At 34.8% G+C, this 16,870-nt stretch overlaps 2 protein-coding genes across 6 annotated transcripts; one reads left to right on the top strand and one right to left on the bottom strand.

Annotated features, from left to right (window-relative positions):
• Nucleotides 1–1,242: 1,242 nt before the first annotated feature.
• On the top strand, nt 1,243–7,753 carry LOC132065280 (clathrin interactor EPSIN 1-like). Of its 3 annotated transcripts, none has more exons than XM_059458592.1 (12): nt 1,243–1,400; nt 1,541–1,589; nt 1,706–1,757; nt 2,906–2,985; nt 3,096–3,174; nt 3,372–3,455; nt 3,597–3,742; nt 3,837–4,055; nt 5,450–5,610; nt 6,464–6,636; nt 6,724–7,117; nt 7,221–7,753. In XM_059458592.1, exons 2-12 carry the CDS (start codon nt 1,549–1,551, stop codon nt 7,439–7,441), a joined length of 1,650 nt encoding a protein of 549 aa, XP_059314575.1. In that variant the 5' UTR covers nt 1,243–1,400; nt 1,541–1,548; the 3' UTR covers nt 7,442–7,753. The 3 variants fall into 3 exon arrangements, with proteins under 3 accessions (XP_059314575.1, XP_059314577.1, XP_059314576.1); XM_059458594.1 differs by having other exon boundaries at nt 6,476–6,636; XM_059458593.1 differs by lacking the exon at nt 1,243–1,400 and adding an exon at nt 1,417–1,441.
• A 538-nt stretch (nt 7,754–8,291) lies between these two features.
• On the bottom strand, nt 8,292–13,522 carry LOC132065279 (protein HEADING DATE 3B-like). Of its 3 annotated transcripts, none has more exons than XM_059458588.1 (5): nt 12,013–13,522; nt 10,402–10,810; nt 10,153–10,327; nt 9,799–9,850; nt 8,292–9,377 (listed from the first exon to the last, which is right to left on the bottom strand). In XM_059458588.1, exons 1-5 carry the CDS (start codon nt 12,223–12,225, stop codon nt 8,496–8,498), a joined length of 1,731 nt encoding a protein of 576 aa, XP_059314571.1. In that variant the 5' UTR covers nt 12,226–13,522; the 3' UTR covers nt 8,292–8,495. The 3 variants fall into 3 exon arrangements, with proteins under 3 accessions (XP_059314571.1, XP_059314572.1, XP_059314573.1); XM_059458589.1 differs by lacking the exon at nt 12,013–13,522 and adding an exon at nt 11,673–11,824; XM_059458590.1 differs by lacking the exon at nt 12,013–13,522 and adding an exon at nt 11,710–11,817.
• Between the last annotated feature and the right edge of the window lie 3,348 nt (nt 13,523–16,870).

Below are 16,870 nucleotides of genomic sequence, written 5' to 3' on the forward strand. Positions count from 1 at the left end.
TGTATAATGAAGGAAAATCTTTTAATGATGAATATATATATATATATATATATATAGAGAGAGAGAGAGAGAGAGAGAGAGTATTCAGATGCCCCCTCAACATTTGGTCGGTTTAATTTACGACACATCCAACCTTGCGGGCGCATTTATTACCCCTTGAGCATTTTAAAAGTGGAATAATTTGCCCCTTGAATGCTGAGGTGGCTAAGAGAGTGCATTTCACTCTCTCAAAGAGAGTGAGACACAAAAATAGTTTATAAAAACTGTTTTTTTATTTAATTTTCTGATTTGTTTATATCTTTCTCTTCTTTCTTCTTCTCTTCAACAAATCATCGGATTTTGTTTGCTTGAAAAATTTCCACCGGCAAACTCCATTTTTTCTCATAACAACAAATAAGATCAAAACGACCCATCAATCTAAATGCCAACATTAAATAAAATAAGAATCAAATCAAGAATTTAGCTAGATAAGAAAACTTCATATCATTAACACCCATAACAAACCCGCAAATTTGAGTAAAACTAGACGAATCTCTACATTAATTGTTATAAAACAAATCAGATCTTGAAGTAAGGAAGGAAATTGTGATATGACAAAGAAATTTTAAAAAATGGAATAATCCAGCGATCTCCGCCATCTCCCTCTTTAACTCCGACGACTTTTTTTTTTTAATTTAAGCTAGTGCAAAGTTTTCTCAATAAACCAATACTTTGTCTATTGATTTTTGATAGCCTTTGAATAATGTGTTTCTATTTTTCTTCAATTTAGAGCTCTAAAATTATTTAATGGTGGAAGTATGTTAGAAAGAAGAACACTTAGGGAAAAATTAGTTAAAAAAAAAAAAGGATTTAAATGAAAAATACACGTGTTAAATCTTTGGTTGGCGTGTGTATTTTCGCATACTTCAAATCTGGGCATAGCATTTCAAGGGGCAAATTATTCCACTTTTAAAATGATCAGGGGGTAATAAGACGCCCGCAAAATTAGATGCGTCATAATTAAACAGGTCAAACATTGATATATATATATATATAATATGATATTCTTTGTCATAAGCAGTGTATTAAAGAATCAAATATTTGATCAAAATCTTTATATTTATTATTGTCAATCGTTCTATTTTTATAAAGATGATTAATTATTATATTATTAAAAAAAAAAGATACTTGTTATAGGAGGAGTAAATTTGCAAACAACTTACTATTATAAAGTTGATTGTTCATACCATAAACAAGTAAAATATAATATAAAAATTGATTTCGAAAAAACTTAGGCTATTAAAGAGAGGAAAAACTAAAATAAAAAACAAAAAAAAAAAAAAAAAAAAAAAAGAGTTAAACTCAAAATCATAACGAACTTGGTCATCTTAATCGGTTAGGAGAGATCTCATCAGTTTCAGGTATTTCTTTAAACTCAAAATTTGGTCCCAAAATTACCAAAGTATATCCAAAAGAATCATTTTTTTATATAAATTTAGATGCGATTACATAATTTTATGAATTCAAGCTTAAATTTTTAATTGAATTTTGTGATTTGCAGATCCAATAATGGATTTCATGAAAGTATTCGATCAAACTGTACGTGAAATGTAAGCCCTTTTAATATCTTGTCTTTTTTTTTTTTTTGTGAAATTTTTAATTGTGCAGTGTTATTTTAATTATTATGTTTTTTTTTAAAAAAAAAATTGTAAAATGGGTTTTGCAGAAAAAGAGAGGTGAATTTGAAAGTATTGAAGGTTCCTGAGATTGAGCAGAAGGTAAAAAAGCTTAGATTTTTATTTTTCAGTTTAAAAAAAAAATTACTTTTAGTTACTCACACCGTCGCAATTTATGTGGTATCATTTGACTAGGCACGAAATTTAAGAAAAATAGGAAGACTATTGAAATTTGTGGTCTAAATTTTCTAAATATAGAAAGGTGACATTTTTATTGGGACAAACTGAAAAGGAAAGTGGGGCACATAAATTAGGACAGAGGGAGTATAATTTTTTACATGTATTATAGAAAGGTGTGGAGGTAGAGGATTAGGCTAGAAGATCAGTAGGTAGTTGAGGGTTCCCACTATTAGTAGTATCTAGTTAGTAATCGCGTAGTTTTCTTTCTTCAATGTGTATTATTATATGTTGTTTCATTTGCCTTGTATCTTGTTATTGTGCTGTTATATTTTACTTAATACATTGCTTCAAATTCTATTCTTTTCGTTTTCGTTCGAGCTGAGGTTCTATCAGAAACAGCCTCTCACCCCACAAGGGAAGGGGTAAGTTTTGCATGCAAACCACCCTCCCTACACCCCACTTTGCGGGATTACACTGGGTACGTTGTTGTATTCTTGTAGAATGCATATCAAGCGTATAACCAAGTAAGAAATCAATACAGGATTTTAAGTCAATTGAATCTGAAGAATTTGTACACCAGCTACTGATAAAACAAGCAGCATGTCTCATTTCAAACAAAAAAAGGGAAAGACGGGAAAAGAGATGAACACATCGTTTATTTCAGCTTGTAATTCATATTTGTTCCCATTTGTCCCCGGTACCTGTGCTGGTGGAGGTAGCAGACCCATGGAATTAGTCGAGGTGTGCGCAACCTGGCTTAGGACACCATGGTTATCAGTGAAAGAGTTCATATTTGTTCCTTGATCCTATATAACAATAGATGATTAACTAAGAACTAATTGTCTCAAGTTAAGCACATCTACTGATTACGAAACATAGGATTTATCTGAACATTAGTTTTTCTGAACTAGATATTGGGTGCTTTCTTTTTCCTACTTGATCAGTGTCTTTTTTATTCCGACCGTGCTCACTCGTAATAACAATCAAGATGCAACCTATGTTTTTTTTTTTTTTTTTTTGCTTTCCCCCTTCATTGGTCTGATTATAATGTAATATTTTAACATGAATAGGTATTGGATGCTACGGATGATGAACCATGGGGCCCCCATGGTACTGCGTTGGCTGAGATAGCTCAGGCTACAAAGAAATTGTACAACCTCATCAATATAGCTGCTAATTCTTTACTTTTTGGATTTTGGTATTTGTTGTCGTCATAAAGGTAAGTCGATTAATCTGACAATTTACTGGTTCATTTTGCAGCTCTGAATGTCAGATGGTTATGAATGTCCTGTGGACAAGATTGCCTGAAACAGGAAAGAACTGGCGTTATGTCTATAAGGTGTGTATTATATCTACTTATGGTATCAAATATTTGTAGTTAAGCCTATAAAAACATAAGAACCGTATAGAAAATAGAAGAAAACCTTAAAATGTTAACAATCAATTTCATTGTTCAAATTTTAAGCGTTATTTCTATACCTTCTCGAACAACTTGTGTTCTAAGGTCTAATATATATGTAATTAATGTGGTACCAGTCGTTGGCTGTTATAGAGTATTTGGTGGCACACGGATCTGAACGTGCAGTTGACGAAATCGTAGAACACACCTATCAGATCTCTGTATGTATTTTCATCTCATTATGTTAAATTTCTTTTGCCGGTACCAGAAGTGACAGTTGTTTCCTATTATACCAAAAAAATGGTGTGGTCCTTCCCCACTGTGTATCTTACCTATTTCCTTCTTACCATTTGCAACTCAAGTCTCTTACAAGTTTCGAGTATGTTGAACCCAATGGGAAAGATATGGGCATCAATGTGCGGAAAAAAGCAGAAAATGTTGTGGCACTATTGAATAACAAGGAAAAGATACAAGAGGTTAGAGATAAAGCTGCTGCAAATCGCGACAAGTAAGTAAATGCCTTAAGGTCTGCCTTTGCTTTAGATTACTCAATAGTCCCTCCTAACTAGTTGCACGGTCATGATGGAAATGCCACCTTTTAGGTACTTTGGACTGTCATCTTCAGGAGTAACATTTAAGTCAAACTCTACCTCTTTTAGTAGCAGCAGCAACTTTCAGGGTGGTGATCGGTATGGAGGTTTTGGAAATAAAAGTGACGGTGATTCATTTAAGGATAACTACAAGGAAAAGGATCGGTATGGTGAAGATAAAATTGGTCAGAGTACTTTTAAATCAAAGAAGGGGTCTTCTCATTACGGAAGGTTTGGATTCTTTTTCCTGCATTATGCTTCACTTTATCCTTCTATTTTATTATACTCTAGCTTTTTAACCATGTACTGTTTGTTCGAAAAACTCATGTGATTCATATTTGGGGATTGTGGCATAGGCGCTTTTACTTTTGTTTTTCATTATAGTTGCGAACTGTCTGTTACAACTTATTCATTGTTACAACTGATTCATAACCATTCAAATGCATATAGTTTTTGAATCTTACTGCAGAAGAAGAAAACATATATGCCTAACAAAAGAGCCAACAGTACCAAAAAACAGTCTGGCAGTGATTGAGACCTATGTTGCTCAGACTCCTCAAAAATGACGCTGGCTGCGTGTTTGGAGGATCCAACACTGTTTCAACAACATTTTTGGAGAGTCGGAGCAACATCTTGAGAAAAAGGATCTATTATTATTCTCTTTCAACTTTCTCATATCATTGCAACCGCGTGAGTTTTTGCTCCAAGTTGTTTCTGGCTTATTCTGGATTTACTGGAAGAAGCAAGTTTAAATCAAGACTCTTCAATTGCCTCGACCAACCCATGTTAAATGAGAATGAAATGATTACTTATGGCCATGTTCTGTCATCTGTGGACCATCCAAATGTGCTAAAACTTTCTTAGTAACTTAGCATACCCGTCGCATAATCGTACCTTTGTCCATGTACCGTTGGTTAGAATTACTATTTTGTTGTTTTGGTTAGTGTTGCTCTATAATCAGGAAGGTCATTATAATTGACAAAGAACTACTAGAACCTGTGACGTGTTTTCTTCTTTCCTCAGTTTGATTCAGAATGTATCATTACCAACTTCTGGACCTAGAAGCTTCCACCAAAAGGTAACTACATTAGGATTGGTCTAGTTGCCAAGTTCTTGTAGCTTTCTTGACCGCCACTGGACTGCAGCTTTGTAGGCTGTTGGGGTGTGTGTGTGTGTGTGTGTGTGTGTGAGAGAGAGAGAGAGAGAGAGAGAGAGAGAGAGAGAGAGAGAGAGACAGTGAGCAAAGAATTGTGTTAATTGTTTTCCATTTAAAAGAGAGAAACTTGTCTCTTTTTTCTTCACTCTCTTCTCAATTTGGTCTTCAATTTTCTGAATAGGTTACTGCATAGTCTACTCCATGCTTACTTTTGGGAATCAATTGTTACCTAGTTCTCTGTCCCACATGCTTAGGCAGCTTATGCTCACCTGTTTGAACTTTATTTTTTCCTCTTTATATCACTGTTTGATTTAGCATTCGAATTGACTGAAGTTTAAGTGGCAATCAACTCCGCAATGGTTCTATTGTTTGAACTTTATTTTTTCCTTTTTATATCACTGTTGGTTCTATTGTTTCCTTTTAAACCTTGTCATGTCTCCCTTTTATTATATCGGAGGATCTTTTGCAGCAAGGTTCAAGACACTGTTTCAGCTAGTGGATCAAAGACGGCAAAGAAAATAGGTAAACTTGATAAAGCTAGTTCTAATCCTTCACAGAGCGCAGCTGCATCTTCAAGCAAATATGAGGAAGATTTTGATGATTTTGATCCTCGAGGGACTTCAAGTACTAGTAAGTATCTTTATATCTATCTTCAACATTTGCAATGCTAGCCTACTTTATGTTTTCTAGAAGGCTCTCAATTTCCAAGTCCGCATAATGTTTTGCATTAAAAGGTTAAATGTCACTAAAGTTCTGCATACAAAGGCGAAGTGTCACTTCTATTGACTCTGGTGGTTTGTGCCAAAAGATAGAGGTCTCATGAAGAAGTAGAAGAATTTTCTTTGGCCTCACAAAAGTTAGGTTCTTTCCAAATGGAAAACCAAGTAAATTGTAAAAGATGCTGGCTTTATGATGCCATTAAAAAAAAAAAAAAGGAAAAAAAATGTTGGCTGGACCACAAGATGCTAAAGCTGTTAATTGGTTATGAAAGCCAAAGACAAGGTTTGCTTGTCCTGCTGTCCCTTTTGTTTCATAGAGAAGACTTTTATCTTTAAATCACTTTTTTATCTGGTTGAGGAGGTGCACCAAATACTTTGGATGTTACATGCGGCGGCTTGACAGGAACTTCTGGAACTTATTTCTTTTTTACAAGGAATGACTTGCGATATAAAAGAAAATAAGTCAATTCTCCAACTACTTGGGAGCAAACAAAAAAGACATCCTAAAACATTTCAAAGAAATGAAAAATAAATCGAGTGAAATCTTCATTGTGGCATTGTAGTGTGAATGGTCTTTTCTCATGATTATATACATGTCCTTTTTGGGATTTGGTTTCTATTAAGCAAAATAGCTAAAGAAAGATCCTTGCTGATAATAAATTCATCTGGAACCTATTCCATGCAGAATTCATCTTATAGCTAGTTTGGGATTGAAGTGCAGTTGTTTATCTGGAATTAACTACTTCCTTTTCACTGACAAGCAGAGCCTTCCACAGGAAATTCTGAGCAAGTAGATCTCTTTGGGCAAAATTTGATTGGTGACCTCTTGGATGCACCAACACCTGTTCCAGCTGATAATTCTACTGTGACCAATCATCCATCGGAGGTTGATTTGTTTGCTGACGCCAATTTTGTATCGGCGAAACCACAGTCTGAGGTGGGGGTAACCTCTCGGTCTGGTTTATGCTTCTTTGCATATACTTTTTTGTTAGATAGTTATCAATAGGCCCCGTCTTTTCTGCAGATAAGTGTAGATCTGTTTGCTTCCCAGCCTTCCTCTTCACCTGCAGCTTCTTCAACGATGGATTTTTTCGCTGCACCAGATCCTGTTGTTCAACCCGATGTCAGATCTTCAAAATCAGTCCAGATGAATACTACTACAGTTGATCCATTTGCTGCAGTTCCACTAAACAACTTTGGTAGTTCTGATCCTTTTGGTGCATTTGTTACTCATGCTGATCCTGTATCAGTAACCAATGAAAATGCCACCAGTGGAGGGAATCAGGAGGCTCCTACCAAATTAGACAAATCTCCACTCGAAGCCAAGCCCTCGCCGAAGAAAGATAATTTTCAAGTCAGATCCGGAATATGGGCTGATTCATTGAGCCGCGGACTCATTGATCTGAATATTGCTGCACGTAAGTTTCTCTACGACTATACATAGTATGCTTAGCTTTAGAGTAGAACCAGGTAGTAGTTACTTGTAGGATATTGTACTTTAACATTCTGTTTACCCTGCAGCCACAAAGGTCAACCTTGCAGACGTAGGCATCATGGGTGGATTGACCGATGGGTCAGATGTGAAAGACAAAGGGCCTACTACATTTTACATGGGTAACATGGGTAGAGCCATGGGTCAAGGAACCAAGCTTGGCCAATCCGGGTCCACGTCCACAGCAACGGGTGTAGATGACCCTTTTTCAAGTCATCAAAACTATCAATTTGGCAGCTTCCAAAAGTGATTTTTGCGACTGATATTCGTTCACCCCAACTCCCACTCGATATTCATTTGTGAAATTTCACAGCTAAATTGAAGTAGAGGACAGCAGCGTATACGTGCACATTAGGAAAGTGATCAATGTTGTGTCAGTCACAGGCCAATAGTTCATATATCATGCAACAATAATGCAGAAGTATTCTTGTGCTTGATCTTATAAATCATGTCTTAGGTATTTTCCATTTATAGAAATATAGATACCACTTTAATCCTCCTTAGTTGCCTAGTAAGTACTATTTTGCCATATGATTGTGTACACTAGCTGATATTATTCTGACTCCTGACTAGATCACTAAATTGCTCCTAATGGTTTGATGGCAATATTTCAGAAATAAGAGTGTTAATGTATATTACCAAGGAGTATGATGGGATGGTTGACGTTCTACTAGAGATATCGGGTTGGAGCCCTGCGAATAGAGAATCTTTTTGTAAAGAGCGATCTTCCCACAGCCATGATGCGGATTTAAATCAATCAAGTAGTGAGTTTCAGATATATAATTAAACCGGAAAGAAAAAGAAGTTAAAACATAGAGTTTGTCTGTCATCCTTCACAATATCTCAAGACCAAAGAGCGAATGTAGAACAGATAACCCAAGAATAGAATGAGTTCATTATTACTACAACAATAATTAACGACCCTCACCTTTTAAAGATAGGGGTGCAACAAAAAGTGTTAAAAAAAGTCATGTTCTTAAATCTACTATTCCGTACTAAATTCCTTTGTTCATCAATCAAACCGAATAACCAATTAGTTGTAGTAACACACGTGGGGAAAAATTAACCTCGAAATATAACCATTCAAAAGAAGTCAGCACTGGAACACGAAACAATCATGCAACAACGGTATAAGGTAATTTTCAGGTATGCTATCTACAAAGTGGCTCACCAACTGAGTTTGAAATCCAATTACAACAATACAGATGAGGAGGTAACAACAAATAGACCAAAAACCTTCATCACCTTGGATGAAGTACATGGTCAATTTAGTGAGAACTACCTACAGATGAAAGAAATCTGGGTCAATACTGTTTTCTTTCTTCTTGTATGGACTGAAAAATCTGAGCAGCAGATTCTGTAGCAGACCTGGCATTATGAGGTACAACTTTGATTACTCGGGCAGGGTGGTTAGGAAAACGAGGCTGAGGCCTACAAACGGGATTGTCAATAGCTGGAGAAGAGTTGCACATGTCTACTCCACGAGCTCTTTCACTGGGACTATTTGCAGTGCTGGCCTGTAACTCAGAATCTCTAGAGTGAGACAATCTCACAACCTCTGGCACGGTTCCATCATTCTCACTCTCAACGTTGCTTGAGTTCTGGTGTTGAATGTTAAAATTAGCTCTCCCTACCGATAACTGACCTTGAGAACCCGTTGCACCAGGAGATGGGATTGCTGGATTCATAACTGGCATGCCAAAAGGCCGAAAGTAGCCATGACCATTCGGAGGTGCAAAAGGAAGTCCATATGATGGAGCTGAAAAGTTTCTCGTCACTGGGGTCAATCCTTGGGGTCCACAACCTCCATACACTGGCTTGTATACGAGTCCTTCAGAAGGAGACATCACGGGTATCAACCATTGGTGCCCCCGAGGTTGATTGAAGCACCAAGGACTCATAAGGGAGTCATATTTTACAGGTGTTGGCGGTGGGTTCTCTGGAGGTGGTAGGGTACCATTTTGTACAGATGACGGAGATGTCTTTCCTACATTGTTTTCGGCATTGCATTCCATCCTAGATTTAGGCTTTACAGTATCATTCTTGGACTTCGAAACATTTTCAGGTGCTTCGACACAATATTCCAATGAAATTCTTTTATCAGACAACTTCTTTAAAGGTTTGCCTAGACAAGCAGCACTATCTTCGAGCATCCCATTTGGCGAACGAGCTATCAGTTTCTGGACCTATTCAATAACAAACAGGAAAATTTGAGCTAATAAAAATAAGGAATGTACCTGTTTGGCCAAGTTTTCAAAAAATGTGCTGCTTCTTTTTTTCTTTCGAAAAAGTAATGTGGAACTGCAGTAGTTTGTATTTGGCCAAATCATTTGAGAAGCGCTTTTGTTAGAATTGAAATTCCGCATGTGTTTGGTCAATCTTTCCAAAAAATACTTTTAAGAGTCGAATTATGAAAAACTGCTTCTGCTGATGCTCAATAGCACTTTTTCTTTTCGGCGAAATACTTCAAATCTCCAAACAAAATGTTTTGTGTTTTCTTTTTCCAAAAAAAGGAAGTGCTTGAACTTACCAAAAGTTTGGCCAAATAGGCTATAAAAATCTCACTGCTGATACTAGAAGCAAAATCGGCATCTACAACTGCCTTACCTTGAGTAGTCGATGCAACTCAAATATTTGAACTGCAAGCATTCTCTGCTGGCTGTACAGGACAATAGGGGCAGCATTAAGACAACAAATAACAGACAGAAAAAAGATTACCTCTTTAAAGTTCATGTATCCGAAATGTCAATATGAAAAAAAAAAAAAAAAACTAATATAAGACTAATGTACATTTGACAAACAGCTGGAAAAAGAGAAGCCCAACTCGACCTATACATAACAACAAGAACTCAAACAGCGATCACGTGAGATGGGCAAACGACTATGTAAGCCCATGCAATGACCAGGTAAGCTCAAACATGCAACAATCAATCAAAGTTATCACCAAGACACAAAACTTACTTGGCAATAGCTCGTCTTGCTTTCCAGAAATGTTTTTGTCCAATTATTCTAACAACATCATCAGGAGATATGTCCATTTCAGATAAACACTCCACCATGGAAGTCTCTGATAAGTCATCACACTGGCCCATTTCGCCTGTTTGTGACGATTTACATGCCTTGTCTTCCTGGGAGTCTGTATCATTAATAAGGTTGTTAGTTTTATCTGCTGTTCTGATGAGAAGCCATTCAAATGGAAAGAAGAATTACCATTATCAACATCCATGACAGATCCCGAAAAAACGGTGCAATCAACTTGAGAATCAGATCTGAATTCCAATCGTACAATATTGGTCTCTCCATTCTGGCTTTTACCATGCTGTCTCGTAATTAGGCCCGTAATTTCTTTCAATTCTTTGTTTGAGCACCCTGAAAATGACTGATTAAAGGGAGCGAGCTTTTCCATATCCATATTGTTATAGAATTTCCCATGTCCTTGATCCACCTTGGAGTTACCAAAAGTGGGAACTCTAAAGTCTTCCTTTTCTGTTTGCTTTTTAGACTTAACTTCCCGCAATGGAGTATTTGAACCAGAATTACGGCCATGTGGCTTCTCAACTGGATGTCCTAATGCAGGAAGCTGTCTTGAGGAAACTACACTTCTTTCATGTTCATTCCCCTACACAATTTAGTTGAACTCAGATATAACAAATTCGAACAACAAGAAAAACTTACTATACATGCGCTAAAAATATAAATAACAGCTCAGTCAGGAAAGATGAAGTTCAAATCAAGAAAACTTGAAACCAGTCACAGGGAGTACCACAAGGAGAAGAAATGGACATCGAAACGACATATTTAATGTGGATTCCACGATCAAAATACATAGAGAGACCTATAAGAAAAGGGAACACATTGACAGAGTACCAAGAATTACACATTGAAGAATTTAACTGAAAAATTTGGGGAGTAGTTTGAAATTCTTGATACTTGGTAAAGAAGACAAAATTTCAATGTAAGCCCTGCTTGAATTGAACACCCCCCCCCCCCCCACCCCTCTTCCCGCGGACCCCGCCCAACCTTCTTCCTTCAAAGGAAAAGAAAGATGCACAAGAGCAAAAAGTTAACAGATACCATTTCATACCATAGACTAGCAGTGATGCCATGATAATGATAAAAAATTTGTACTCTATGATTAGGTGATGACAATTGATTCTTTTATCATCCTCAAGCAATTTACTAGAATTCAAGTCAGTTAAGGCAAAATACCACTATACTACCATCTACCATAACAAGAATCAACAACCTATTAATTTTTTCCGTTTTCTTTCTTTTTCTTTTAGGTGGGAGGGGGGATTTAAAGAGGCAAAAGAAGCCACGACAAATAATAACAATCCAAACTTTCATCTACATCAAGATCAATTGACTAATCAACAACCAAAACTACTTCTTAGTAGAGGTGGGATCAAATTTTAAAGACAGTGATGCACCTCTTAATATCTATACATGCTTTAAAAAAATTCTCTAAATTTTTTATATACCGCATATAGCTCTAGCTTTGAGACAGTGGACATGTACCCACTGCTTATATCCGGGATCATAACAATGGAAATTCATAGGTCCCAGGTTGCAAAAAAACTAGGTGATTTCGTCCTATATGTCCAAGCATTGGTGGACAGAGTTACCCGGTACCTACGATGGTGGAAGGCAGCAAGTACCCCGTGGAATTAGTCGAGGTGCGCAAGCTGGCACAAACACCTCGTTTATCAAAAAAAAAAAAAAAAGTGAAATTCAAGCAAAAGGTCCTGACCTAAAACTATTGGTAAAATATAGAATGTATCTTGTTTATGAAGTAAAAAACAGCTATTGAACTCGGTTTACCTGGCTTGAGTAAGGAGGGACCACATTTGCAGTGTTATTGGAGTTAAGAGGCAAATCACCAGGATTGAATCTTTGGGAAGGGATACTAAGTTGTTCATAAAGAGCCATCTTATTCCTTGGAGGTGCTCTTGGACCTCCTTTTTCTGTATCATTAACATGAAGCCTTGGAAACATAGGTCCCATAACTTTCTCTTCACCTTTCCCTCTCTTCATCTTCCTCCACCTCAGCACTCTTCTTCTAGTCCTTTTTTCCAAAACGATCGAGAAATCTGTTTGAGGCCAACCCTCAGGACCAACCGCAGCCTTCAAAACTCAGGAATAATAGTTCCGCCCCTCTACCCTTCTCCACTTACTCCTCTTCTAGTCGAAACTCGGGAATAACGGTTCTGCCTTCTACTCTTCTCCACTTACCCCTCTTCTAGTCTGTTAACAGATACAACAAAATAATATATTGTAACGACTTTGCTGTCCAAGCCAGCTTGCTCGCACCTCAACAATTTCAAAGGATACCTGCTACCTCAGTACTCTTCTCTTTTTTTAAAATGACGGAAAAATCCATTTGAGGCCAATCCTTAGGACCAACCGCAGCCTTCAAAACTCAGGGATAATGGTTACGCCGCCCCTCTACCCTTCTCCACTTACTCCTCTTCTAGTCAAAACTCGGGAACAACAGGTCCCGCCCCTCTACCCTTCTCTTCACTTACCCCTCTTCTAGTCTTTTAACAGATACAACAAAATACTATGTTTTAACGACAATGATATCCAGGCCAGCACGCTCGCATCCCAACAATTTCACGAGATACCTACTACTTTCTACCATCACAGATACAAAAAAATAATTTTTTTAACGATAATGGTGTCGAGGCCAGCTTGCTCGCACCTCAACTATTTCACGGAATACCGGCTACATCTCATTAGCACAGCTACAACAAAATTATTTTTTTAACGAGAGTGGTGTTCCGGCCAGCTTGCTAGCACCTCAACTATTTCACAGATACCTGCTACCTCCCAGCGGTGTAGATACAACAAACTACTATTCAATACGGACTAATTCAAGAATTCCCCATGAACAGGCATCAACCATTCAAATAATCACAAAGCCAAAAATCCATTTCTCTAGTAAGTTGCAAATTCAGATTCCACAAGCAAAAACACTAGAAATATGAAAAAATCTGTTCTTTACCACAAATTTCCCATAAGTCCTCGAAACTAATATACCCCACTTAACAAAACACTTAAATCCATTGACCCATAAATCAAAATCAAATCTTTACCTCAAATCAAGAACTTTCAGAAGCAATAAGACTCTAACTTTGCTTTGAACAAGAAGAAAGCCTTTTCTCCATAGTACAATTGATGAACAAAAGGCTAATGTTGGGAATAATAGTAAATGAGGAAAAAAAAAAAAAAACAAGAAAATAAAGTGAAGAAACAAAAACTGATTCTTGAAGGGAAAAAATCAAAGATTTGGGTGAAAGCCTGATAGGGAAAAAGACAAAAAAAAAATTTGGCCATGGACCCATTTGGAAAGAACATGTAGACAGTATTATTACAATTAAATATTACTCCCTCTGTCCAAATTTATAGGGGCCACTTTCCTTTTTAATTAAAAAAGAATGCACATTTTATTATTTGATACTAATAATTTACTTTAAAATTTACCTATTACGATTAACGAGATGATTTCTAACCACATAAATATTTTTATTTTATTTTAGATCACAAGATTTAAAAGTTTTCTTTTATTTCTTTAATGTTTGTGAATATTTAAAAAATTTTGAATTTTTTTTCAACTAATCAAAAAGTACATCACTAAATTAATAAAACAAACATAAAAGTTACGATCCTCGAAAAGTGTCAATATAACGCTTGTGTGTGGTTGTGTGTGTATATATATATATTGTTTGATATTTTTTTGCTTTTCAACAATCAAACTTCTTAATTTTAATCATGTATTTGAACATAAAATCTTTAAAAATTTTGAATTTTTTTACACATTTAGAAACTACATCAAAAGTATTATAAATCACTATAATTAATAATTTAAGTTGTGTAAAAGACAGTTCTTAAAAAGCCTATTCAGCGATTAAAGCTCAAATTACTAACGGATATCTCGTTATTACTCCCTTGGTCTCTAATTATTTATGAATTTTTAAAAATAGTTATAAATAAAAATTATATAACGATTTCTTTTTTCTCCCGTAGTTATTGTTCTTGTATGTTTGTGTGTGTGTATATATATATATATATATATTATAAAACAAATTGGGACACAGTAATGTTTGGAACATTGATTGAGGTTCCTTCAATTTTTTATAGCACATTGGCAACTTGACCAATAATATGATTGTATATATATTTATATATAAAAACAAATTGGGACACGGTAATGTTTGGAACATTGATTGAGGTTCCTTCAATTTTTTTATAGCACATTGGCAACTTGACCAGTAATACGACTAACTCTTTGTCTTTTTTAATAAGTAAATTTGATAGGCTGACAAGATTTTGTTTTAAATAAAGTATGACATTATTTAATAGACTACTGTGCTATCCTCAAGCTCTCAACTATTTACAGTTCTTCAAAATCTTTTGCCTATTCAGCATTTATGTCAGCTCAACAAGTTTTAGGATAATTTTGGTAGCTTTTTCATCATAAGCTTAGCTCAAATTACTACTACGGATATCTCGGTGGGTATTACTCCCTTGGTCTCTAATTATTTATGATGATTTTTAAAAATAGTTATCTTAAATAAAAATTATTTATTGTTTTAGAAGTTCAAGATGATTTTTTTTTCATTTCCCGTATTTATTGTTCTTGAAAACTATAACAATCTTAATTTTAGGGTGATGTTATGATTGTTCAAATACCAATGAAGGATACAATGGTTAAAAAACCCTACTAATTAATGTTTTTTAAGGGACATGTAAAAGAGAATCACGACAAATAATTTGAGACGGAGGGATTATTATATTTCCGGTGCGGGATGCGTCTCTCTGTACAGTACAAATATAATGTGTTTGTCAACAGATGGAGTATGTAGGTTTGTATCGTATACCAGAAATTAGTTAGGCTTCTATATTTGGAGCAATATACATAACGATAAATATATCATTTTCTGTTGATTCTATATTTTGGTTTTCCACAATGTCGATTCTATATTTTGGTTTTCCATTCGGTGCCTATACTCACACTGGAGCTCAATTAATCCAAGAAGATAATTCACGTGATTCACAAAGACCAAGAAGAACTATTGTTAAACGTCACGTAAGGCTCATTAACGATGAAGAAGCGTTTGAAGAAGCTTCCTACCAAGGATTTGTCTTTTTGATTGTGTGTGACTAGTAATATGGTTATAGGGGAGTTAATTCCTTATATGGTCACCAAAGTTTAAAGAATTTCCAACAAAAGTCATACGGTTTTTGTTTGAAGAATTTGTGACGGGGAACTTGATAAAGATATCTATATGGATCAAGTATGTCATTATTTTTCTCAAAAATACTAAACACCTGGAAAAATTGCACCTTTTGTGGATAGTTGGCATGCCACATCATTAGAACCCCAATTTTTTTTGTAATAATAGACTTATTTAACTCATTAAACTCATTTAATCAAATTCATATTTTATATGTAATCAAATATGACTCGGTTAAAAGTCGGCAAAGGAACAAACTAGCATGTAATCTATATGAATTAGAATTAAAAGAGAGAATTTTTTTTAAATCTATAGGTAAGTATTAAAATTAAAATATAAAAAATTGTTTAGAGCTTTAGTTTAATATATTTCTAGGTATTAACATGATTAACTTGACAAGTTGGAATATCTATATCATAATATGAAATAAATTAAGAATATATTATATTTCACATAAGACTAATAATATAATATTTCAAAATAAAAAGTAATTAAGAGTTATAATATAATATTTTAAAATAAGTATTATAGTAATGAAAATTCTATACCTTTTGCATGAGAAATAAAAAGACTTCGATTGTATGAAAATGAAAATGCCAAAAATTGCACACTACATATATAAGAATAGATAGCTAAAAATAAAGAGAAAAAATTTACCCTAACTTTATTTTTTAAATATACGATTTAATTAGATTTTTTAAAAGTTAAACCAATACAAATGTAGTTTTTGTGTTATCTGTGTAATTATATTTTAATGTGGAAAGAATATGTTGTTTAATATGGAAAAAAATATGCTATTTAAAAAAACATGAATTTGAACAGAGAGATTAAATTACTTGAACTTTAATTTAAATTGAAAGATAATATATTTGAATCGAGATTAAAAAGAATTTAGATTTGAAAAGTGGCTTAATAAAAAGCACGGTCTGATTCTTTTGCCGCTTTTTAACCATGTGATATTTAATTGGGTATAAAATATGAATTTGATGAGCTAAATATGCCTATTATTAAAATTAAAAAAGGGGTCTTTAGTGACATGGCATATCATAACATGAAATAAATTAAGAATATATTATATTTCACATAAGACTAATAATATAATATTTTTGAGGTGTTTGAAAATTCTATTTTTGAGGAAAATAGTGATACTTTGAGTGACCATTATTGTCCTAAATGAAAAAAAGTGATTTTTGTAGGAAATTCGATTTAAAGATTTTTTAAAGTTATAACCATCAAAGGAATTAACTCGGTTATAGGGAGAAGGAAAGTTTAAGGGTTAAATTATTTAATTGGGAAATTTGATGGTTAAATATCTATTATTAAAATTAAAAAAGGGGTCTTTAGTGACCTCTAGGAGAGAATGAGGCTCAAATTTAGTCGTATAACGGTTATGGTTTGATTTGAGACACTCTGTCTAACACTCACTTTCCTTGTGGTTTCGA

Source organism: Lycium ferocissimum, chromosome 7 (genome assembly GCF_029784015.1).
Source record: "Lycium ferocissimum isolate CSIRO_LF1 chromosome 7, AGI_CSIRO_Lferr_CH_V1, whole genome shotgun sequence".
Taxonomy (NCBI): Eukaryota; Viridiplantae; Streptophyta; class Magnoliopsida; order Solanales; family Solanaceae; genus Lycium; species Lycium ferocissimum.

What these genes read in the sequence shown, in the direction of transcription:
- LOC132065280 (XM_059458592.1), top strand. Translation starts at nt 1,549, where the DNA reads ATGGATTTCATGAAAGTATTCGATCAAACTGTACGTGAAAT. An exon ending in ACTGGCGTTATGTCTATAAG is followed by an intron (nt 3,175 to 3,371) that starts GTGTGTATTATA and finishes ATGTGGTACCAG; the next exon opens with TCGTTGGCTGTTATAGAGTA. An exon ending in GCTGCTGCAAATCGCGACAA is followed by an intron (nt 3,743 to 3,836) that starts GTAAGTAAATGC and finishes GCCACCTTTTAG; the next exon opens with GTACTTTGGACTGTCATCTT.
- LOC132065279 (XM_059458588.1), bottom strand. Translation starts at nt 12,225, where the DNA reads ATGAAGAGAGGGAAAGGTGAAGAGAAAGTTATGGGACCTATGTTTCCA. An exon ending in TGTCATGGATGTTGATAATG is followed by an intron (nt 10,328 to 10,401) that starts GTAATTCTTCTT and finishes TTAATGATACAG; the next exon opens with ACTCCCAGGAAGACAAGGCA. An exon ending in GCAAGACGAGCTATTGCCAA is followed by an intron (nt 9,851 to 10,152) that starts GTAAGTTTTGTG and finishes TGTCCTGTACAG; the next exon opens with CCAGCAGAGAATGCTTGCAG.